The sequence below is a fragment of the Dendrobates tinctorius genome, unplaced genomic scaffold (assembly GCF_039654945.1).
Source record: "Dendrobates tinctorius isolate UK_male_01 unplaced genomic scaffold, ASM3965494v1 ptg000028l, whole genome shotgun sequence".
In the NCBI taxonomy this organism is placed as follows: domain Eukaryota; kingdom Metazoa; phylum Chordata; class Amphibia; order Anura; family Dendrobatidae; genus Dendrobates; species Dendrobates tinctorius.
This window is the reverse complement of record NW_027361696.1, coordinates 55,672,163-55,695,394: the sequence shown is the minus strand read 5'-3', so window position 1 is coordinate 55,695,394 and position 23,232 is coordinate 55,672,163. Positions and strand designations below refer to the sequence as shown.

The following is a 23,232-nucleotide window of genomic DNA, read 5'->3' as shown; positions in this document are numbered from 1 at the left end:
TTGTGTGATTGCTCTTATCGTCGCTGCCAGTTCTGCCGCTGCGTCAGTCTAAATCTTAGCAAATCCCGTACCCGCTGCTGAGCCACTCATCTCTATGTCTCTCCAGCATATGTTCTTTCCCGTGGCAGCCAATGAGCCCCCCACCGTATCCACCAAGTTTCCGGCTGCTCCAATAATTGTCTCCTTATTTATGCTCCTATCTGCTCCTGCAGCCACATTTGAATTAACCGCCACTCCTCTCGTTCCTCTGACTGCTCCCGCAGCCAATAAAGAGACGACCGCTGCTTCCCTTATGCTCTCAGCTGGTCCAGCAGCCACTTTTAAATTTGCCGCCACTTGTCCCGACCTCCCGGCCACTGAAGAAAGCACCGCTTCCTCCCCCATGCACCCTGCCGCTCCCACGTCCATTTTTAAATTTACCGCTGCTTTCTCCGGTCTTCTGGCTGCTCCCGCAGCCGCTGAAGACACCGCTGCCTCCTCTGGATTCCCAGCAGCTCCCGCATCCACCGACAGACTCACCGCCGCCTCCCATGTATATCCGACCTCCTCTGCAGCCGCTGACAAAATCACCGCCGCCTCCCCCGGGTTCCTGGCCGCTCCCGCAGCTGCTGTCAGACTCACCGCCGCTTCCCCTAAACACCGGACCTCCTCTGCAGCTTCGGATATCTTCATCGCTGCTTCCCCCGGTTTTCTGGTCACTCCTACAGTCGCTGAAGCTGCATCTCTCGCCGCGGTCACAGAGCTGGGAACCGCTGAGTCATCCAAGCGTCCTCCTGCTCCCGCCGGCTCCAATCTGAACCCCGCCGCCACTGTAGCTTGGAACAATGCGTCCCGTGGACGTGTCGTACTAATCTGAAGGCGTTTTTTCGCCTGCCTGTGCGTCATAGACGCCCAGACAGGCGTTAATGCGACCTCTGTGTAGAGAACATTACTCAGGAGATCTGTGTGAAACGTTCAAAGGCTTTAAGGCTGTGTGCACACGCTGCGGATTATGTGCGGATTCATCCGCGCGGATTTTGTAAAATCCGCAGGTGAAACCGCAGGTCAAAAGACCTGCGGTTTTACCTGCGGATTGCTCTGCGGTTTTGCCCTGCGGTTTTTCATCTCCTCAATAGAGATGGCAACCCGCAGGAGAATCCGCAGAAAGAATTGACATGTCAATTCTTTCTGCGGATTGAAAACCGCAGATAATCCGCGCGGAAAATTCCGCACCGTCTGCACTGCGGTTTTTGATTCCCATAGGGAATCATGGTACTGTACACCGCAGCAAAAACTGCTGCGGGTCCGCAGCGGCCAAAACCGCTGCGGAACCGCAGCAAAATCCGCAGCGTGTGCACACAGCCTAAGGCCTGTTTCACACTTCAGTTTTTTGTGTCAGTTAAATTCCGCCAAAATGCCGGAAAGCAGATCCGTTGCAAAACTGATGTGAACGGATGGCACCGGACCGTTTTTTTAACGGATCCGATGAATGAAGAATTTTAAAGGAAACGTAGCCTGTGGGGGGGGAGGAGAGAGAGATTTTTTCTGTCCGACAGAAATGATTTCAGGGTTAAATTTCCGGCTGACTTCATTCCTCCGGGCATGCGCACTATAAAATGCGGATACTGTAGCAAAAAAAAAAAAACGTTGCATGGTCTGTCCGGGCATGTCGGCGGACGCAAAAAATTTGACGGATCCGCAAAAAAATGGATGGCCATCCGTCAAGATCCGCCGGTAATGCAAATCGATGGGGGAAAAAACGGATCCGCCAAAAAAATGGCGGATTCGTTTTTTTTGCAAAACGGCGGACTTTGACTGGTCAAAAACAGAAGTGTGAAACAGGCCTAAGCTAGATATGGGTGGTGAAAAGTAAGGGCATTATTCAGCTAGGAACTGGGCAAAATGATAGAGCCTTAAAACATCACTAGGGCTATAGCTTTATTAGAAGGTCATCCACAACCTAATATAAGAATGGGGGTGTCTACAGCTCCAGCCTGAAGGAAAAGTCTCCAAAGAGGCACCAAACGTTCTCTCGCCTTGGACTTGTAACTGGGTTCAGAAAGCTCAGGCAGAGAGTGGAAATTTACCCAGGCTCCAAAAATATGGTTTCTTCTCCCCTCTTTTTGTTTTAGTTCAATACCTGATCTGTGGAGACTTGGGAGTAAATTGACTCTCATGACCAACCTAGACTCCAACCTTCGGCAGTCTTCTGGCCATGTTTTAATAAGGGTGTTTGTGCCCAGCTCACCCACTATCCAACCGCGTGTCACCACCACGTCTTGTATAAACAGGTGGTGCCATTCTCATGTTTATCTGAGGCAGCTCCTGGGACGTCAGCCATATCTCACCTTCGCTGAAAGTTCCCGGTCTCTAGCTGAGCTTTAGGTAAAAGAAAAACCGAGTCCTCGATTAATCAGTTTTTTTTTTTTACACAATTCTAACGTAAAACTACATGAAATTTTGCAATATTTTTGTGCAACGCTAAAAATTTTTTTGCAGCATTTGACATTTTAGTTTTGGACAACTCTTTTCAAAAAGTGAACAAGAACTTCAGTCGGAGAGAACACGGCCAAACGCAACTGGCAAATTCATCATCACTAGCTTGGCTTGTGCAAAATTTTTGCACTTTGGTCGGAATCGCATAGCGTTAAAATCCGCAGCATGTTCATTATTTCTGCGGAATCGCAGCGATTCCGCCGCCATAGGATTACTTTGAGACACTCACTTTATGCATGTGGCTATACCCACCATGCGTAAAGTGAGCGCTCAGTGTGCAGTTGGTACCCAGGGTTCGGAGGAGAGGAGACTCTCCACCATGCCCTGGGTACCATATCCCTGTAAAAAATAGAATTAAAATAGTTATATACTCACCTTCTGTCGGCCCCCGGAGTTGTCCCGCCTCTCAGCCACGCTGCCAGCATCTTCCGTTCCCAGGGATGCATTGCAAGAATCACCCCAGATGATGTCACGGTCGAGTGACCGCTACGTAATCTGAGGTGATTCTCGCAATGCATCCCTGGGAGCGGGACAACTTCGGGGGCCGACAAGAGGGTAAGTATATCTCTATTTATTTTTTTATCTTTTATATTCTATCTTTTACTATTGATGCTGCATAGGCAGTATCAATCGTAAAAAGGTGGTCACACTTGTCAATCACTATGCTTGACAAGTGTGACCAACCTGTCACTTTTCTAAGCGATGCTTGGAAAGCGCTAGCATTCTGCAGGCTAAAAAACGCTTGCAAAATGCTAGTGTTTTGCGGGAAAATGCATGCGAATTCCACATGCGGTTTACCCGCGACAGAGAGTCGTGGAAATGCTGCGGTCATATCCGCAACATTTCTGCAATGTGGGCACAGAGCCTAAATGTATTTCATGAGATGATGACCACACCACAGACAGGTATTTATATATGTAGATTGGTAATACAGTAAATTGGTTTGATAAGTAAAGGCCAAAAAATGTCTTCCGGTTGAGGTGCCACCTGCAGGTCATTGTGTCTTTCTGCAGGTTTATGAAAATGAATGTTTAAACTGTATTTAGTGATAAAATTGTGAATGTGTGGTTTGTTTGGCTCTTTTCTTGCTGAAGGGAGCAAGTTTACCTTTCAAATGGTGTATCATTTGGGTGTGTGGGGCGAAGTAATCAGCGAAAAAGCAGTGCATGTTTCCAAATGTATTTGCATATATATATGCCTCACCTGCAGCGAAGTGTGCAATCCTCCAATGTGCCTGAAATAGGCTGGTCAAGCACTTGAGCAAGCTGGAAAGACCCCAAGGCAAATGTTTGGATTTGTTTGTGATGTCTGTAAGCAGCTTTGTGGTAGTGTGCTTTGGGGTACTGTGGTGCCACCTGCAGGTAATTTTTCCTTACTGCAGGTTTATGAAAATTAATGTTTAAACTGTATTTTGTGATCAAGTTGTGGATGTGTGGTTTGTTTGGCTATTTTCTTGCTGAAGGGGCAAACTTACCCTTCAAATGGTGTATCATTTGTGTGTGTGTGCAGTATGAACAGAGATACAAAGTAATTACTGAAAAACAATGTTTAGAAATAATAGAATAGATTTTACGTTAAAGTGGTATCAATTATGACAGTCCCTGTCTAAAAGACACGCACAATTTCTGCGCGATTTTCATCAAAATCCATGTAAGAAACATCCGATGAATCGGGGACTGTTACTTGGTTCTCCTATTGGCACTGGTCCTGAAGAGGGACGGGCTTGTAGTACAATCCCTTGTTATAAAAGGGGAGGGGGGGGGGTTGCCTAATAAAGGAGCATTACTTACCTAGTAGATCCACCGGTGGTCCCCAGCAGTTTTTATATGCTGACACACCACTGCTAACGCCAGTAATTGGCTGCAGAGATTGTGTCATTGCCTCAGTGAAGGATGCAAAGATCAAGGAGGAGGTAATTGACACTTCTGAGCGCCAGATGAAGCATAATTGGAGGCGAAACACCTGTAACTGTAGAATATAACCTTGGACTAAAAAAGTGCAAAATAATGTGCCAGTGGTGAGTGCCACTTAGTTTTCTTCTCTCCTTGTAAGTAATACTTCTGTTATTTTTTTCCCTACCCCCTGATGACCCCTTTTTTTTTCTGCTTGACAATCCCTTTAAGGCATATAGATGTTGTGGTATTCTACCAGTTAACATCTCCTTAGGGAAATGTGAATGTGGTTGCGTTGGATTGTGTATAGTCAGAAAAGCTACAAAAAACATGCTACGAAAGTATGTGCCCCCACATTGTGTTGTTTCCTGCATGTTGTTGTTGTTTTGGATGGAAGACAATGCTCCGCTTTTCTTGATAAAAGTGCAGAAATGTCCTGGCTCGAGTCCTGGTCGGGCTGCTGTCGTACTCTGTGCAGAGGGCACTGTGAGCAGAGAGGAGCACCAGCCGGGGACGCTGTCACTTACAACCATGTGATGGTTTTGTGCCAGGCAGGACCAAGCCAGCCAAGGAAAGCCGGTGCCGAACACGGGGGTCCCATTGTTACTAAAGGTGCCAATTTAAGAGACCCCTGTAGATACTGGTTATTGATCGATCGTTGCATCTTGCCCACAAGCGACATTTTGTTCCAGTTATCCTCCAGAAGGAAGAAAACTCTCTCTCCAGTGACCGTGAATGTCCGACTGATTTAAAGGGATTGTCTGCGCTGAATTTACAGAATGGGCAAAACAAAAATTGGAACAGGACCCTCAGTTTACACAGAACATTATGTTCAGTGATGAGGCAAACTTTTTTGGGTGGGCCATTTATATGGATACGCCTAAATAAAATTGGAATGGTGACAGTTTTCTTGCATTGGGTGTCTTGCATTGAAGTCTGCTGCAATGACCCGGGTACTGCGTTCACCAGACATCAACCCAATTTCTATCCGCTCCTCACATGTTAACCCCTGCGACATGTCAATGGCTGTCAACAAAGGGAAATTTGTAAATAACTCATGAAAGAATAAAGATACGTTAAAACTAATCACAACATTGTTTTTCTTGCGAAATTCTCAATAAGTTTAATGTCACATGACCCTCTTATCACTGAAAAAAATAGTTTGATCCAAAATGGCAGCCATGGTCACCACTCATCTTGAAAAGTTTTCTCCCCTCCCATATACTAATGTGCCACAAACAGGAAGTTGCTATCACCAACCATTCCCATTTTATTTAGGTGTATCCATATACATGGCCCACCCTGTATATAGGGTGTAGGGTTATTGCTCATATCAATCGCTAACCAAGCCCCCTTCGCTGGCATAAACAACATATTGAAAAGGGGGCTGGCTATTTTAATAGCTAATCAAGCCCTTGTCACATCCAATTTATAAAGAAATGGTGGCTGACTGTTCATTTTTAATAGCCAAGCCAGCCTCATTCTCTCTAACAGCCAATTTATAGAAAGATAGGGGGTTAACTACACATTTTAATAGCCTGTGCCAGCCCCCTTCACTGTCACAACCAATGTATATAAAGAGAAGGGAGCTCATTTTAATATCTAAGCCAACCCCCTTCGCTGTCATGTCCAACGAATAGAAAAGGTGCCTGGCCAACTACACATTTTAATAGCTAAACCAGCCCCATTCGCTTTCATTAACGACATACAGAAAAGGGGGCTGGCTTACTCCTTTTAGTAGCTAAGCTATCCCCTACCTCAGCCAATCTATAGAGAGAAGGAGGTGGCTGACTACTCATTTTAATAGCCAAGCCAGTCCCCTTCTTTGCCATAGCCAATTTATAGTGAGAGGAGGGGGATGATTATTTAATCTCTCTATTTATATGTATGTGTGTGTGTGTGTGTGTATATATATATATATATATATATATATGTCTATAGAGAGAAGGGGGCTGGCTGACTCATTTTAAAAGCTAAACCAGTCCCATTTTTCATTACAGCCAATTTATACCAAGAGAAAGGGGCTGGTTGGCTGCTCATCTAGATAGCGAAGAGAACCCTCTTTTCTGTTTCATCTAAGCTAACTAACCACTCATTTTAATAAGCCAGACTGCTTCTCAAAGACAATATATAGTGAAGGATAGGGTTGCTGACTGTTCATTTTAATAGTTGAGCCAGCCCCCTTCTCTCTAACAGACAATGTATAGAAAGATAGGGGGTTGTCTATACATTTTAATAGCCAAGCCAACCCTCTTCTCTGTCACAGCCTATATATATATATGAGAGAGTAGCTTAGCTATTAAAATGTATAGTCAACCAACTATCTTTCTATAAATTGGCTGTTAGAGAGAAGGGAGCTGGCTTAACTAACAGCCAATTTATGGAAAGATAGTTAGTTGACTATACATTTTAATAGCTAAGCCAGCCCCCTTCTCTGTCCCAGCCCATGTATATAGAGAGAAGGATGCAGGATGACTGCTCATTTTAAAATCTAAGCCACCCTCCTTTGCTGTCATGGGCAATGTATTAAAAAGGGGGCTGGATTATTACTAATTTTAATAGCGAAGCCAACCCCCTTCTCAATAACAGCTAAATATATATAGAGAGGTATAGGCGTAGTTGGCTGCCTATTTTAATAGCTAAGCTAGCCTCTCAAACAGCCACTGTGTAGACTGTTAGGGAGTTGATTACATATTTTAGTACCTAAGCCAGCCCCCTTCTCTCTAACAGCCACTGTATAGAAAGGTAGGGGATTAACTACACATTTTAATAGCTAAGCCACTCCCCTTCTCTGGCACAGCCAATGTATATAGCGAGAAGGGATTAGTCTTACTGCTCATTTTAATAGCTAAACCAGCCCCATTCTTTCATAAGCAACATACAGAAAATTGAGCTGACTAACTACTCATTTTAATAGGTAAGCTATCCCTTATCACAGACAATTTATAGGAAGAAGGTGGGTGGCTGACTGCTCATTTTGATATCCAAGCCAGCCCCCTTTTCCAGGACGTCGTCGTCCTCCTCCTTACAGGGACAGGAAAGCACACAAGAGATTAAAAGGTCATGTCCCACCCCCTCTCCCTCAGTGTTTTTCCTGTCCCTGCACGGAGGGACACACGAGAACTTAACGGTGGGGCTCAGGGGATCGTGCGGCCAGTCCAAGCCTTCCCCTGTCAAGAGGTCCCGGGAACGAAACTCTCCGATGGGGAGTCCCTCTGCTCCAAAGGCCAGGAGCAGGACGACGCTCCTGGAGGGAGCCGTTCCTCCCTATGGGAGGCTCTTGGCTCCAGGACTCACCGCCATAGCAGGCGAGGGTCGGCTTCCCGCAGGCGGCTGGCTGAGCGGGCATCGGCAGAGGGATGGCGCAGTCGGTGCTGGGCTCCACAGCGCCATGACAGGCGGAGGTCAGGCCCCTGCAGGCGGTGGGCCGAGCGCCCGCAGGATGGCTCCAACGGGGGCGAGGTCAGCGCTGGGAGACGGCTCCAACAGACCCCCATAGCAGGCGGGGGTGCGGTTCCCTGCAAGCGGCTGGCTGAGGGGGCACCGGGGTAGAAGCAGAGCACGGTCGCACGCAGGAGCAGCCGGGAGGAAGTGGAGGAGGCGGCCTATCGCGAGAGGTCGCGCGTCACATCCGGTGACGTCACACGCCGGCTTTGAATCCCGGGCGTGCGCTCCAGAGGTCCACAGCTCTCTGCAGGATCGTGCAGGTTGGAAGGCAACGCTCCAGCAGGTGGAGGGGTAAGTGCGCATAGCGCAGATCACCTTCCCCCACCCATCCTCACAGCCCAGATCTGAGTAGGTGCCCCTTCTGTATTTTTAGGAGAAGGGAACCCCGGCAGAATCCCCCTCGGGGGTGAAGGACCCTGCAAAAGCCACCTCCAAATCGGTCCGATGCCCCGTATGCAGGGTAAAGCTGCCAGACACCTATAACAAGACCTTTTGCGGACCCTGTACCTCAAGGGTCATAGGCGAGGAACAGCCATCCCTTCTTGCCGAAATGATATCCCTAATAAGGGAGGAAGTTCAGGCCTCTACAGCCAGCCTCACACGGCGTCAGTCCCCCAGCCCAGGGCCGAGTCGCAAGCGTCCAAGGTGGGAAGCAGATCCAGTGTCTGAAGCAAGCCCTAGCGAGGAGTCCGACTTCCGGGATTCAGATCAGGAGGAAGAAGGCGAGATCCTGGGGGATAGACAGGATCAGAGCAGGAAGTACCTGTTCAGACTGGAGGACATGGACGAGTTGGTCCAGGCAGTCAGAAATACTATGCAAATAGAGGAAGTCCCTAAACCACAGTCAAGACAGGACTTAATGTTAGGAGGACTAGTGGCCCGGAAACAGGTAGTGTTCCCCGTAAGTGAACACATCAAAACAATGGTCCAGGAGGAGTGGAAAGAGGCAGAGCGTCGGTTGATACTCTCCCGAGACTTTAAGAATAGACTGCCTTTTGATCCCGAGGAAACACTGGCATGGGAGGAAGTCCCTAAAATAGATGTCCCAGTCGCCAAGGTTACCAAAAAGACGGCCATCCCATTCGAGGACTCATCAGGTCTCCGAGACCCGATGGATAGGAAGGCGGACGTCTTGTTAAAGAGAACATGGGAGACGTCAGCGGCTCTTATTAGGGCCAACATAGCAGCCACCTCGGTGGCCAGGTCTATGTTCTTGTGGATGGGGCAGTTGGAGGAACACCTAACCAACAAGACCCCTAGATCAGAGATCCTAGCATCACTTCCCCTCATGAAATCAGCCACGGCGTTCCTGTCGGATACGTCGGCTGAATCGGTAAGGTTCGCAGCCAGAAACAGCTCCCTCTCTAATGCGGCCCGGAGAGCAGTCTGGCTTAAATCCTGGTCGGGGGATAACGCTTCTAAAACAAAGCTATGCGCCATCCCCTTCTCGGGCCTGAGGGTATTTGGTCCAGCCCTAGATAACAATCTAGAGCTAGTGTCCGATAAAAATAAAGGATTCCCGGAGGAAAAACCCAGGCTCCTTCTCCAGGAGACAGGCTGACTTCAGGGGTCGGGCAAGGTCCAATAGAAGCTCCTATAAGGGCTCCTTCAGCCAAGGTGGGAGGAACAGGGGTCCCTCATTCACATCAACATCTAGATCGAGGAGGCAATGACGCCATAGGTATTGGGGGAGACTCCGGCACTTCGCAGCAAACTGGTCCCGAGTCACCCACAATCGGTGGGTCCTCAGAACCATCGCGGAAGGCTACAGTATAGAGCTTTATTCACCTCCCCCCGACAGATATATTGCCCCCACTGTCGTCCTGGAGGACTCCGCAATGTGGACGAATCTACAGGACATGGTAAACTCAAAGGTCATAATACCAGTTCCCCCGACGGAAAGAGGAAGAGGGCACTACTCTTCCCTGTTTTCGATCACAAAACCATCCGGCGAGGCCCGTACCATCATAAACTTGAAACCACTAAATGCCTGGGTCAGGTACAAGAAATTCCGGATGGAATCGATCCGTTCCGCAATCCTCCTAATAGACAGGGACGCCGTCATGTGCACCCTAGACCTAAAAAAGGCATTCTACCAGGTCCCTATCCATCCCTCATCCCAGAGCCTGCTAAGGTTCGCGGTCAGTTTACCAGCCCGGACCTGCCACTTCCAGTTCCAGTGTCTTCCATTCGGGTTGGCCTCAGCTCCCAGAATTTTTACAAAACTGGTGGTAGAGGTGGTGGCCTACCTGAGAGATCAGGGTATTGTGATCATTCCATACCTGGACGACTTCCTACTGGTGGCAAGATCCAAAGAAGCGCTCATTCGAGACAGGATCCGAGCATCTACCGTATTGGAGTTCCTTGGCTGGGTGATCAATTGGGAGAAGTCGGACCTCAGGCCAGACACCAGAAAAGTATTCCTCGGAGTCCTTCTAGACTCAGCTGACAGAATATCCTGGCTACTCGAGAAGAAGCAGAGGACTATTCAGGCCAGAACCAGAGACCTGTTGAGGCGTCAATGCTCCATAAGAGAGGCAATGTAGGTCTTGGGCCTCATGACAGCCTGCATCCAGTGTGTCCGATGGGCCCAATTCCACTCGAGATTGTTAGAGAGAGATCCTCGCAAAGTGGGACAGAAGTCAGGCGTCGCTAGACAAACCCCTAAGGCTGCCAGAACGAGTGAAGGAGTCCCTTCGGTGGTGGACACAGTCCAGAAACCTTCAGGTGGGAGTACAATGGACAACTTCTCCATACGTGGTAGTCACCACAGACGCCAGCGCGTGGGGATGGGGAGCCCACATAGAAGGGAAGATCTTCCAAGGGAAATGGCCAGTAGGCATCAGGACCAGATCCTCCATTTTCAGAGAGCTCTTCGCGGTCTGGGAAGCGTTGCGGAGAAACCAGTCGGTACTAAAGAATCGTCACGTCCGCATATTATCCGACAATATAACGGCAGTGGCATTCCTGAAGCACCAGGGAGGGACCAGACATCAACCACTACAGGCCCTAGCAGAAAAAAATATTCGCATGGGCGGAACGAACAGTCCAATCTGTGACCGCAGTACACCTAGAAGGTTCTCAGAACGAAGTAGTCGACTACTTGAGCAGACAACGGATCCACCCGACAGAGTGGGAACTGAACGTAGAAATCTTCGACCATCTTTGTCAGCGTTGGGGGACCCCCAGTATAGATCTTATTTGCAAGCCGAAAGAACTCGAAGGTCCCCAGATTCTACTCCCTGAATCCAGCGGACCACCCAGAAGGCGTAGACGCCCTGAGCCAGACTTGGGGAGTGTCCCTCTCTTATGCGTTCCCACCACTGGCTCTCATACCAGCAGTGCTCAGAAAGATACGCGAGGACCACGCGAGAGTGATGTTGATCGTTCCATACTGGCCGAAGAGAAGCTGGTTTCCCCTTCTAGGAGCCATGGCGTTGGGAAATCCAGTCGAACTACCCCCGTGGAAGGACATCATCCACCAGGGCCCGATCCACCACCCGAACCCAGCAAGACTCCACCTATCGGCTTGGATCCTGAGAGGGACATCCTGAAGGCAAAGGGATTGTCGGATCAGGTCATATCCACCCTACAGGCCAGTAGGAAACCGGTGACATCCGCAATCTATCGAAAGATATGGAAAAGATTCTGTCTGGAGGGTGGCAGGTCCGATCTTGTGGCAGGCACCCCTGACCTCCCTAGCATACTAAGCTTTTTGCAGGCAGGTTTTAATAAAGGCCTTAAGCCCAGCACTCTAAAGGTCCAGATTTCAGCCTTGAGCGCCTTCTTCGATTACCAGTTGGCTTCACATCCCTGGGTAATAAGATTTATAAGAGCCACACAGCGCCTGTGCCTCACGATTAGGCAGCTCACCCCGCCTTGGGACCTGGGCCTGGTACTTAGGTTTCTCTGTACAGACCCCTACGCTCTCGGTGAGAAAATAACCATCTCTGCTCTCACTCGTAAAACGGCCTTCCTAGTAGCCATTACCACGGCCAAAAGAATAGGGGAGATCCAGGCCCTGTCCACTAAGGACCCATATCTCCAGATAAGAGACGACCGTATAATCTTAAGATTGGACCCGGCATTTAACCCAAAGGTAGCCTCTCCAAAAAAAATCTAAACCAAGAGGTAGTGTTACCATCTTTCTGTGATAATCCCTGTAATAAAAAGGAGCAGCGTCTTCACTCGCTGGATGTGAGGCACGCAGTTCTAGACTATCTAGAGGCCACCAATAGCTGGCGCATCGACCCAAACCTGTTCATCCTTTTTGGGGGTAGAAATAAGGGGAAGAGCGCCTCTAAGGCGTCCATCGCGCACTGGATTACCTCAGTAATCTCGGACGCCTACCAAGCTGAAGGCGCCAACCTGCCAGATTCCATAAAGGCCCACTCTACGAGGGCGGTATCGGCCTCATGGGCCGAACGGGCGGGGGCGTCGGTTGATCAAATCTGTAGAGCAGCAACCTGGGCCAGTCGTAATACATTCTGCAAGTACTACAAGCTTGATGTGTTAGCTGGTCAACAGACCACATTCGGGAGAAAGGTTCTCCAGGCGGTAATCCCACCCTGAAGAGGTGCTTTGGTACTCTCCATGGTGCTGTCAGGTGGACGTCCTGGAAAATAGGTATTAGACCTACCGGTAATGATGTTTCCAGGAGTCCATCCTGACAGCACGGGTAGTTCCCTCACGGTTGTGTTATACTGCAATGTATTATGTTATGTCATATGCTGTAATATGATTGTTTCATTAAACTGTTACTAGCATCATCCACCTTGTGGTACTTGTTAAATCACTGAGGGAGAGGGGGTGGGACATGACCTTTTAACCTCTCGTGTGCTTTTCTGTCCCTGTAAGGAGGAGGAGGATGTCCTCCATGGTGCTGTCAGGATGGACTCCTGGAAACATCATTACCGGTAGGTCTAATACCTATTTTCTGCCATAGCTAATTTACAGTGAGAGAAGGGGCTGGTGGATTATTATTTTAGTAGCTTAGCCAGCTCTCTTCTCTCTGTCTCCGTCAATGTATATAGAGAAAAGGGGGCTGACTGACTGCTCGTTGTAAAAGCTGAACCAGTCCCCTTTTCCATCACAGCCAATTTATACCAAGAGAAGTGGGCTGGCTGACTGCTCGTTGTAAAAGCTGAACCAGTCCCCTTTTCCATCACAGCCAATTTATACCAAGAGAAGTGGGCTGGCTGACCATATTAATAGCTAACCAAGCTCCCTTTTCTGTTCTGGTTAACTTATGGAGAGAGAAGGGGGCTGGCTTGGCTATTAAATTAAGCAGTCAGCCCGTCCTCTTCAAACACCACATCGGTCACTTGCTAATACAAGTAATGCTCTGCTGGGTGGATGACAAGCCAGAAGTGGAAGGAAAATCTGTTCATATTGGGGCCCAAAGCCGAGCAAAACCAAGCTCTGCACTAATGAGGAGCAAAAGCCCTGGAACAGTCCTGTCCTCTGATGGTGGCTCCTGGCCTGTCCCCAGTCAGGGCTATTTCATAGAGTTGCTACCTGTAGGTGCCACTTGAGAGAAAGTTGACACTTTTTTTTTTTTTTTTTTTTAAAGCAAATCTCATTTGCATACTTTTTCCCATGAGCCATTGCCTCTACGGACACCAATAACCTAGTAGATGAAGGTGATAAGATATCAGGCGGATTCACCAGTGATTATTATTGGGGGCCTGGTGCCCCCTCATAGCACCCACCATGATTGCAGACATAGACAGCGGTATATTTAGCCAGGCTCGGATGTGTTATGTCAGCGCTGTGGGATTAAGCCAAGGGCAGACAGTGATGAGGCAGTGCCAGGTAAGGTGCCCATATGTCATGCCGGGGTGGGCAGCATCCTCACGAGACTTCTTGACTTTCCAAGTGGGCTGCTCCAGCTGCGGCTCCCTCCTCCCCCGCTGGGTTTATAGCTGTGTGAGGAGTTCACTTGGACATTGAGATGTTACTTTCTCAGCAAGCAAAGTCCAGAGGAGGCATCCGGGAGTAGTCTGAGCCACAGGTATGACGATGGGGGTAGTGTTCTTGGTTCTCTTTCCTTTGCTTTTCTCCTGGTCCCTCCTAATCTTCCTCGTCTTCCTCACTGGCAGTGACCTCTCCTCTCTGCGGACACTTCTCAGATTATTGGGCTTTAGATAAGGGGTTTGGAAAGCGCATCTGCTCCCCAGATGTGGGGGGCAGCCGGGGCCTCTGGGGTGATAGGGAGCTGGCACAGCAATAATCCATGTATGGAAACAGTTCTCACGGGGGTCCGGATGCTTTTTGGACATCTTTGTAGTGATCCCTAGTGAAGAGCTTGAAATGGCTGCTAACAGGGAACAATAGATTCATCTTCTCAACGACAGTCTAGTACAAGCCCCACTTTCCGTTACTTAATTTGGGCAAAAACATAAAACATGGCTTCTATTCATGCTTCTCCATATGCTGGGGGGGCCAATGTGAGCAGCGTTATATCGGGGTGGCATAATCAGGAATTCTGGACAGTTGGGTGACAACCAATTCAGGAGCAGAATTGGCGGCTGTACTGGATGTCACCCGGCTCTTCCAGATCCCCCGATGCTGGGGCGAAAATTCTTGTTCTGTTCTTCACCCACGGTCATGTTTTGGGGCGTCGTACATCCATCCGAGAACCTAGTGTATCTTTTGCAATGTAATCTGTTGCCCTCTGTTATCAGCCATTTACATTAGAAAGATACACTGCTAGTCAGGGGAACGGATATTTAGTTAGACAGTGCTTTTTGGGAATATATGGGGAGCCGGAGATCACACGGCCTCCATATAGCGCCGCGAACGACTAGCGTCCTCCATATAGCGCCGCGGACACGATTCTGCCGGTCAGTCCAATTACATCGATGCCAAACTTCTGTATTGTGCCTTCTTTCTTTTCTGTTTTTCTGTCTTTCTGTCCTTCGGAGCAGCGTGAGGATCATTTTTTTGAGACCCTTGTGGGGGTGTGTACAATGTTTCGCTTTTTATTAATCTTTTGTTTTAATTGATTCTGTATTTTTGGTGCTTATTATACTTCAGAATATAAATATCTAAAATTATAATTTTTTATTTAATTTAGTTTTATTTTTTTGTTCTTTACTTTTGTAATGGGGGAAAACTTGATTTGAACTTTTTAGATTTTTATTTGCATTTTTCCACTTTTATTTTTATTTTTTTTTTACATAAGTTTTGCATTTGTTTCCATCTAGCATCATATACTATAATGCAGCGGTCTCCACCCTGTGGCAGGACAACTCCCAGCATGCCTTTACAACCATTAGGGGAGCACCATATCCCCTTGGTGAATGCATTATGTTCTTCCATAGGGATCCACAATCCCAAATGATCGATTCTGGCTCCCTCCCATTGTTTCTCTCATCTTTTTCATCCTTTGGTTTTTCTAGGTCTGGTGGTTGTGCCCCCCGAGCAGATGGATCCCCGGCCCCTGTTCCAGGCCGTGGATGCCCTGTGCCAGGACAACATCCTTCACTTCGGGGAGTCCGGCTCTGAGGTTTCCTCCCGGCTGGTGCAGGCGTTTTCCCGTATTCAAGAGCAAGCCCGGGGACTGGAGCCTGCCCTGCGTGCCCTGGCTGCTGTGTGCCCGCTGTTTGACCTGGATCCTGACACCCCGGCTAACGGATACCGCAGCCTGATGAAGGTCGTATTAGCCTGCGCCCAGCACATCCTACACAAGTGCCGCTATGTCACCACCAGCCGCCGCAGCCTCTTCTTCAGGGCCGCGCACAACTGCTCCGAGCTGGAGGCCTACGGCGCCGCTCTCACCCAACTCCGCGCCTTGCTCTGTTTCGCACAACGCCTTCTCACCGCCAACCATCACGGCGACCTGTTCTTTCGCCAGGAGCGAGGCTTGTCCGAAGAGTTCCTGAAGGAGTACAGCACCATGCACAAAGGCTGCTTCTATGGGCGTTGCCTTGGCTTCCAGGTGAGCGCAACAACATGGTGAACGTTTGAGGTCACTCGTGGCTTCTGATGTCATTTGCTTGCGATGAGCGACCGTGCTTGGATAAGGCGTTATCCAAGAATGCTCGTGCGCTAACCAAGTGTCTTTGGCGTGCTCGAAAAATATGTTCGAGTCCCCACGGCTACATGCCTCGCGGCTTTTTGCAGCTGCAACACATGCAGGGATTGCCTATTGGTTAGGTAATCCCTGCATGCGTTGCGGCTGGCGAACAGCCGCGGGAACTCGAACATATTATTCGAGCATGTTCGCTCATCACTATTGCCTAGGAATTGGTATCCATGAGGTAGGTCATCAATATCCGTTTCATGGGGGTCCGACACCCTACATCATTCCTTGGTCACCCCACTTTCCATAGACTGTTACATATCAGATGGTGGGCCGGTCCCTCTGGACCACGAGTTCGGCTGACTTCTGTGTATGGACACATTTCCTTTAGGTGGTAACACCCCATATGTTTTATTATTATTATTATGTTATTCTCTATATTCTTTCCGTCTTCGCGCTTTGTCCTTTCGCCTCCTCTGTGCACTTTCCCCGGCTCTGCGTGTCGCTCGACCTTCACAGCAGCCTTGATCTTCTGTTGGCACGTGTGCGGCTGACATCACGGAGCATTATCTGTGCCAGTGATAACGCAGGACGGAGGTTGCATGGGATTTTCCTGTGACTGTATCTTGCTCACTGCTCGATGCTGGGAATCGAGCACATGATTCAGCGGCAGGACTTCACATCAGGACATGTTCTTTTATTTTTGGATATTAGAAAAGGGAAAGGGACGCTTGGGTAATGCCGGGTGATGGAAAGGCCATGGCATCAACTGGCCAAAACGTTGCTGGTTACTGGTGCCCTCATCCTGTAATGTAAGGCTGGCCATACACAGTAGATGGCTGTTGACCGAACAAGGGTTCAGCCGTTTGTTCGGGACTCCTATAAACATTAGACTGTCGATGAAACTCGTTGATGTAAGTCTAACGTGTACAGGGGCTTTAGGTGCCGTAACACAAGCAGATTTCCTGCCCAACGATAGTCTAACAAGCCGACCGATCAGAGGTTTCCTACACAGGCAGATGCAGATGATTAATACCATGGTAGAAAATGATCCATTGGTTATCGATTTTGTGTAAAAGATGCTTTTAGGCCTGGATTCACACATCTGTGTTTCACTGTCTTAGAAGAGCCAGAGGTCTCCTCACCCAAAAATCCCCAGCCTCATATGCATTTACCTAGTTTGGGTCAGGAGACATGCGACCAAGTCCACGCCTCGAGTTTGGTACTCGATCGGAGAAATACGGATATGCGAAACCAGACTTAGGCTGGGGGGCATAAAGTTAGTCTACAATATACTGTGTTGGGAGCTTTTCCAAACAACCTCGGCTCTTGCCGTGTTGTGATCCCTACGCCAGCGTCCTATGTCTGACCCTTGACCCGTCCTCACCTGACTTAAATCCATTATCCCGACCTTTGTCCTGACTTCTAATCAGTTATTTCTTCCTCTTCCCTCCCCCATTACCTCGTGCTCCGTGTTTTTATTGCCAGTGTCTATCTTCTCTCCTCAGTTCACCCCGTCCATCCGCCCCTTCCTGCAGACTATCTCCATCGGCCTCGTGTCATTCGGAGAGAATTACAAGCGCCACGGATCCGGTATAAGTAAGTGTCCATATTGGATGGGGAGAGAAGGGACCGACCTAGCATGGCGTGCAGATTACTGACCTCGCATGTTGCTGCATCCCCTGCTGTAACGGCGTCTGCATGGCGTATTGTGGAAGATCTAGCGTACTGCGGTGACCAAGTTGTCTGCAGATTTATGTTTTTCTCTTTATAGAAAGGCAAAATTAAAGGGGAAGTAGGGGATGATAGATGTGTCGGCAGACCCTCCTGCACATTGGGTTTCGGGACCCTCACCCATATGCATTCAAGAAGCCTCGGTCTAGTGTTGTGTTACGTAGATAATATTTTGCTGTATTCCAGAGCTAAAGAGTAACTGTCATTTTATTTTTTTATTTCATAAATCAATACACATGAAAATAATAACATATAAAGAGAATATTTCTTATTGGAGAAATCTGCGTTTTTCTCCTCCTAGACTGATCATTCATTCTCAAATTAAGGGTAAAATCTAAATTCAGTGAAAACACGTTCTCCCATTACTGAGAGAGGAGATGACAGTTGGTGCTCACAAGATTCTATGGAGTGGGAGGAGCTATAGCCAGGTAGACATTCTATTGCAAGTTCCATAGAACTTTATGAGCACCAACAGTCTCCTGTCTCAGTAACCGGAAATGTGTATTCACTGAAGACACATTTTAACCATAAATTGAGACTTTTGAGAGTGACAGATAAGTCCAGGAGGAGAGAGAAGCAGATTTCTCTGATAAGATATCTATATTACAATGTTTTTTTCATGTGTACTATTGATTTATAAAATAAATAAACTGATAGTTACTCTTGAAGATCCATGTGCTGTGTTCAAGAGACAATATGAGAATTCCCCTTTAAATGCTTATGCATAAGTGACCTCAATGCTGTGGGCGCCCTCTTGTGGACTGTTCCTGAGCTGTGCACTTACTTTATTTTGTGGCCATTTCAGTCTGTGGCTTTGCACAGTGAAGATAAACTGTGTCGGCACAATGATTATTGGTCTCTTAAGTTGCAATAAAAGGGGGGCTCCAGGGTTATTTTCCCTATATATAAGATAGAGGTTAACTTGTTGACTGATTTGATTGATTGGGGTCCTACTGCTGAAACCCCCCAATCGTCCCAAGAACAGCGATTCCACTCCATTCATTGTCTGAGACTTTTGGAAATAGCTGAACGCTGTACTCGCCCGTCCCATAAACAGTTCTCACCCCTCGCTTCATTCAGAATAGGGCCCTGATCTTGGGGCGTATGGAGGACCCCCGCAACCATTGTTATCCTCTATTCTATATGGGATTTTTTAATAACCCTTTCAACCCAGGAATAAATGTCAGGTCCCTGCGGCTGCATGCTGTCCTCTCATCATCCATACACGTCACTCTGTATAACTGCATGTCTTGTGTACGGAGACACTTGGTCTTTATTACAATGTGACGATTTCCCCTCTTCCTTCTAATAACACTCTCGCTGACAGCGGAGGGAGCGCTCTCCACCTACTACGGTAAGCGTGGCATGCCGCCATACTGTGCCCCGGTATTCTTCATACGCGCAGAGTCTTGTGTTCTGTATGCCGACTAGCTCACATTTCTCTCATCCCCTCCGGAAGGTGTCGCCGCCAGTTCTTTCTTCATAAGTGGGAGGTATGCCATCGACCCCGAACTTCGAGGAGCCGAGTTTGAGAGGATCACGCAGAATCTAGACGTAAACTTTTGGAAAACTTTCTGGAACATCACCGAGATGGAAGTGCTGACGGTGAATAATCAGTAGTTATAGGCAAATGCTCAAGTTCAGGGTCCGTAATAACCAGCAAAGGCAAAGCAGACAGCTGGGGGCTAATATTAGTAGCCTAGGAAGCTCCATGGATATTGGCCCCTTCCCCACATAATAAGACAAGCTCACAGCTGTGTGCTTTCCCTTGTCTGGTTATTAAAAATAGGGGGGGCCGCAATTAAAAAAAAAAAAAAATAAAAAAAATAACATGGGGTCACTCCTATTCGTAATAGCTTGCTAAGCGAAAGCAGACTGCTGCGGGCTTATAGTAATTGATATTGGGTCATTCCCAACCTACAAATATCAGCCTGCAGCTGCCCCAGAAGTGGCGCATCTTATTTCAATAATCACCTTTTCCCAGTTGCCATGGTGCGGTGACAATCAGCGTACTTGTTTTTGGGGTTAGTAATGGAGAAGTGTCAGTCAGACACACCCATTACTAACCCAGTAGTAAAAATAACTAAACACGGAATAAAAAATATTTGAATGAAGACTCCCCCACGTTAGCCTTTGTTTGCCAATGTATTTATAAATTGAACCCACAAAGTATTCCGAGTCCATCTTCTTTGTCTCCAGCATCTGTGAATCGCAGTAAAGCTACCGCTATGCACAGGCATCGGCTGGTGAATACTCTCATCAGCATCGCCTGCTCTGGCTGCTATGAGCGAGAGCAGGCGACACTGATGACAGTAGTGGTCATCAGCTGATCAGCAATAACCTTGTCACAGCCACTGGTTCACATGCTATCCTCTTTATGACAGAGTGGCAACCCCCAGCGGTCGGCGATACCCAGTGGCTGTCACCGGTGGCGACTTCAGTAAAGTTGCTGCAGGTCAGAGCCACTGTTTACCACTCTGTCACACGAAGGACACCATGGGAACTTTCGGATGCTCGGGGGCCCCCCATTCACTTGAACGGGATTTAGTATCTAGTTCGGGTACCATTCTGGTACCTGAACCTGACCTTTTTTCTAAAGTTCGGCTGAACGTGACAGACTCGAACATCTACGGGTCCACCCATACCTAGCAATGAGTGTTCGCTGCCGTCCTGATCAGGACCTTCTGGATAGATTGCAATCGCAGCAAAGTCTCATTCACTGACAGCAGGTGGGGTATTGATAAGAGTGAAGCTGATAAAGCTTTATTTATGTAAAAGCAAAGAATCTACTTTTTCCTAATTGGAGCCATATTTTTCTTGTCTTTCCTTGCAGTCTATAGTTGGAATAGCGTCCACAACTGTACGTGTCAACAAGACCCTCTCTGTGCCCCCTGAGCCTCTGGAGATGCCTCTGTCTGCAGATCCACAGCGCACGGTCACCATTAATCCACCTGTAGCTCATTCAGGACCCGGCCCGGTTCACATGCGGCTCATCTCCTACCAGCTGCGTGAGGGACAGGTAGGTGACCAATGTCTGGGGCATCCTGGAAACTACAGTAGACACATAGGTACAATTGCGAGATCTTCATCTTCTGAAGTCGGTGTAAGGGCGCGTTCAAACTACAGTACTTCTCATTTATTCGTTCAGCCTCCAAGTACGTGGACCCCCTATCGTTTAACACGCCAGCTTTTTCTACAAGGGTCCATGTGTCTGTTCAGTGCAGATCTCATCATCATGAAAGTTTGAGTTTTTTTGTAGTGCAAAAAGTCTTGGGCCACGTTCCCACTTAGCATAAAGCTTTTTTTTTTTTTTTTTTTTTTTTCTGTTTTTCAGAACCTTTTTCACGGTAAAATTTGATTTCTCCCAAAAAAAAAAAAAAAAACACCCTCATGTGAACAGCAAAGTGGATTTCTCCTAAAAACAAATTGTAAGAGTTTTCCAAAAGTGTTTTGAAACCTTCACACATCGATTCAGTTTTTAAATCCGTCAAAAATGGACCATGTGGTGCCTTTTTTTTTTTTTTTTTTTTTTGTGAACATTAAGCGATGAATCATTTGACAACTGATCGAAGCGTCTTCCATTTTTCATTAACCTCAATGACCGGGTCCGATCTGCAGAAATAGATGAGATTCCGGCATGTGCTGGGTCTGTTAGAGCTGAAACATGGATCCTTAGGAAATGAGAAAAAAAAATTTAGTTCCTTTTAAACTCTATGGAGGTCAGTCTTAATAAAGGGCAGCACATGCATGAGTGATTGTAGACTAGAGGGATGTTGCCATACACCAGATCTCCCGTGGTCAATATCTAAAACCCCTTTAAGAGATGTCAGACATAAGTATATAGTGATTTCTTAAAATATTCCTCTTTGTTGCAGGAGAGTGAAGAACTTGGCGCTTTCACAAAACCGGAGGGTCCGCTGAGCCTGGACCTTCGCCTCAGATCCCGTCCTGCTGCGCTCTCTCCTGACCTGATTATTCACTTCCATGGTGGGGGCTTTGTAGCCCAGACTTCCAAATCCCATGAACCCTACCTGAGGACATGGGCTCAGGAACTTGAAGCTCCGATCTTGTCCGTAGATTACTCACTGGCTCCCGAGGCTCCTTTCCCGAGAGCCCTGGAGGAATGTTTCTACGCTTACTGCTGGGCACTGAAACACTGCCGCCTCCTGGGTGAGTACAAATCTGTTGTTCTAAATATGATTGTGTTCACAACTGCTATACTACTGCCCCCTATGTACAGAAATATAATTACTATGAAACTGCACCCTGTGTACAGGAATATAACTACTATAATACTGCCCCTGTGTACAAGAATATAACTGCTATAATACTGCCCTCTATGTACAAGAATATAACTACTATTATACTGCACCCTATGTACAAGAATGTAAACTGCACTGCAGGTTTCTGATGTGTTCATCTCTTCCAGGCTCCACGGGGGAGAGGATATGCTTCGCCGGTGACAGCGCCGGTGGTAACCTTTGTATCACAGTGTCTCTCCGTGCTGCCTCTGTTGGGGTCAGATTACCTGATGGTATTATGGTTGCCTACCCCGCCACCTTACTGCAAGCTACCGCATCGCCTTCCCGCCTTCTTACCTTAATGGACCCGTTACTGCCCCTCAGTGTCCTATCAAAATGTCTGAGCGCCTACGCAGGTACGGCTCCAAGTGAACTGTCAGTAAAGCATGTTCACCCCCCGCCATATCCATGCTGATTACCTAGTCTCCTCCAGGTACCGAGCGCGTCCCAGTAGAGGAGCGAGTGTTTGAGAGGCAGAGCGCGGTCAGTCAGGTGAAGCGAGGGACGGCACTGTTCCTCAAAGACATCCGGCAGGGCGCCACCTCCTGGCTGAGCACTCTAATGGAGGGTAATAAGGAGAAGGGCCCCGGTAAGTGACAGGAGCTGTTGACGATGATGGGTTGAGTGGTACGTGGCTTCATAGGTGAATATAGGGAAATATCCATATTTCAGAAACTGTCAGGAAAAGCGTATCAGAGGCGGCACTGGACATGGAGGATGGAATTAACAGACGCGTGTCGCTGAAGAGCAGGACCACCCAGGATCTCAGTCGGCATCAGCACAGCGATCTCAGCCTGAGTCTGCAAAATGGACAAATAGGAGCACAGAGCAGTACAGGAAGGACCCAGCTGTGCATACCTTCCGCCCCGAGCGAGCTGCCTTCTCCAGGCAGCCCCCAGGAACAGGTCAACTTCTTTCTGCCAGAGAACGAACCCACGACACACTCCATGGAGAACATTCCCCCTGTGCTCTTACCCGAAGATCGAACTCCTCTGCTCCCCAACTCTCCATCGCTAGGGTTTCCCGAAGGATTCCAGCCGCTGCGCTCCAAGAACGGAGTGGCCAATATGACCCTGCAGACGTCTGCCATTGTGCATAACCCCTACATGTCTCCTCTACTGGCCCCGGACAGTATGCTCCAAGGGCTCCCGCCAGTGCACATTGTGGTAAGACCGCCCAAACCCTTATGGTACCTGCTAGTTCCCATGTATCTAGTGTTGCCTATCGAAGGGGTTCATTATGTTAGAGGGTCAAACATCAACTTTTAAAGGGGGCTTTCTTCCTTCTAGAGGAGCATTAATTTGCATTCGCTTGCCGAAAAGACGCTTTTCGTCATCTTAAATAAAACCATTCTCCA

At 48.1% G+C, this 23,232-nt stretch overlaps 1 protein-coding gene across 3 annotated transcripts in view; it reads left to right on the top strand.

Annotated features, from left to right (window-relative positions):
- Window positions 1-23,232, top strand: part of LIPE (lipase E, hormone sensitive type) — a 35,601-nt gene that overhangs the window by 10,019 nt on the left and 2,350 nt on the right. Inside the window, exons 1-10 of one of the 3 annotated variants that reach the window (XM_073570765.1) lie at window positions 13,770-13,827; window positions 15,218-15,756; window positions 17,349-17,439; window positions 18,902-18,928; window positions 19,034-19,179; window positions 20,408-20,593; window positions 21,450-21,744; window positions 22,004-22,231; window positions 22,309-22,464; window positions 22,548-23,041. In XM_073570765.1, the coding sequence (XP_073426866.1) occupies window positions 15,244-15,756; window positions 17,349-17,439; window positions 18,902-18,928; window positions 19,034-19,179; window positions 20,408-20,593; window positions 21,450-21,744; window positions 22,004-22,231; window positions 22,309-22,464; window positions 22,548-23,041 (2,136 nt within the window). In that variant the 5' untranslated portion in view covers window positions 13,770-13,827; window positions 15,218-15,243. Of the gene's footprint in view, window positions 1-13,769; window positions 13,828-15,217; window positions 15,757-17,348; window positions 17,440-18,901; window positions 18,929-19,033; window positions 19,180-20,407; window positions 20,594-21,449; window positions 21,745-22,003; window positions 22,232-22,308; window positions 22,465-22,547; window positions 23,042-23,232 lie in introns of those variants that run through there. The other 2 variants (XM_073570763.1, XM_073570764.1) reach the window with 2 other exon arrangements.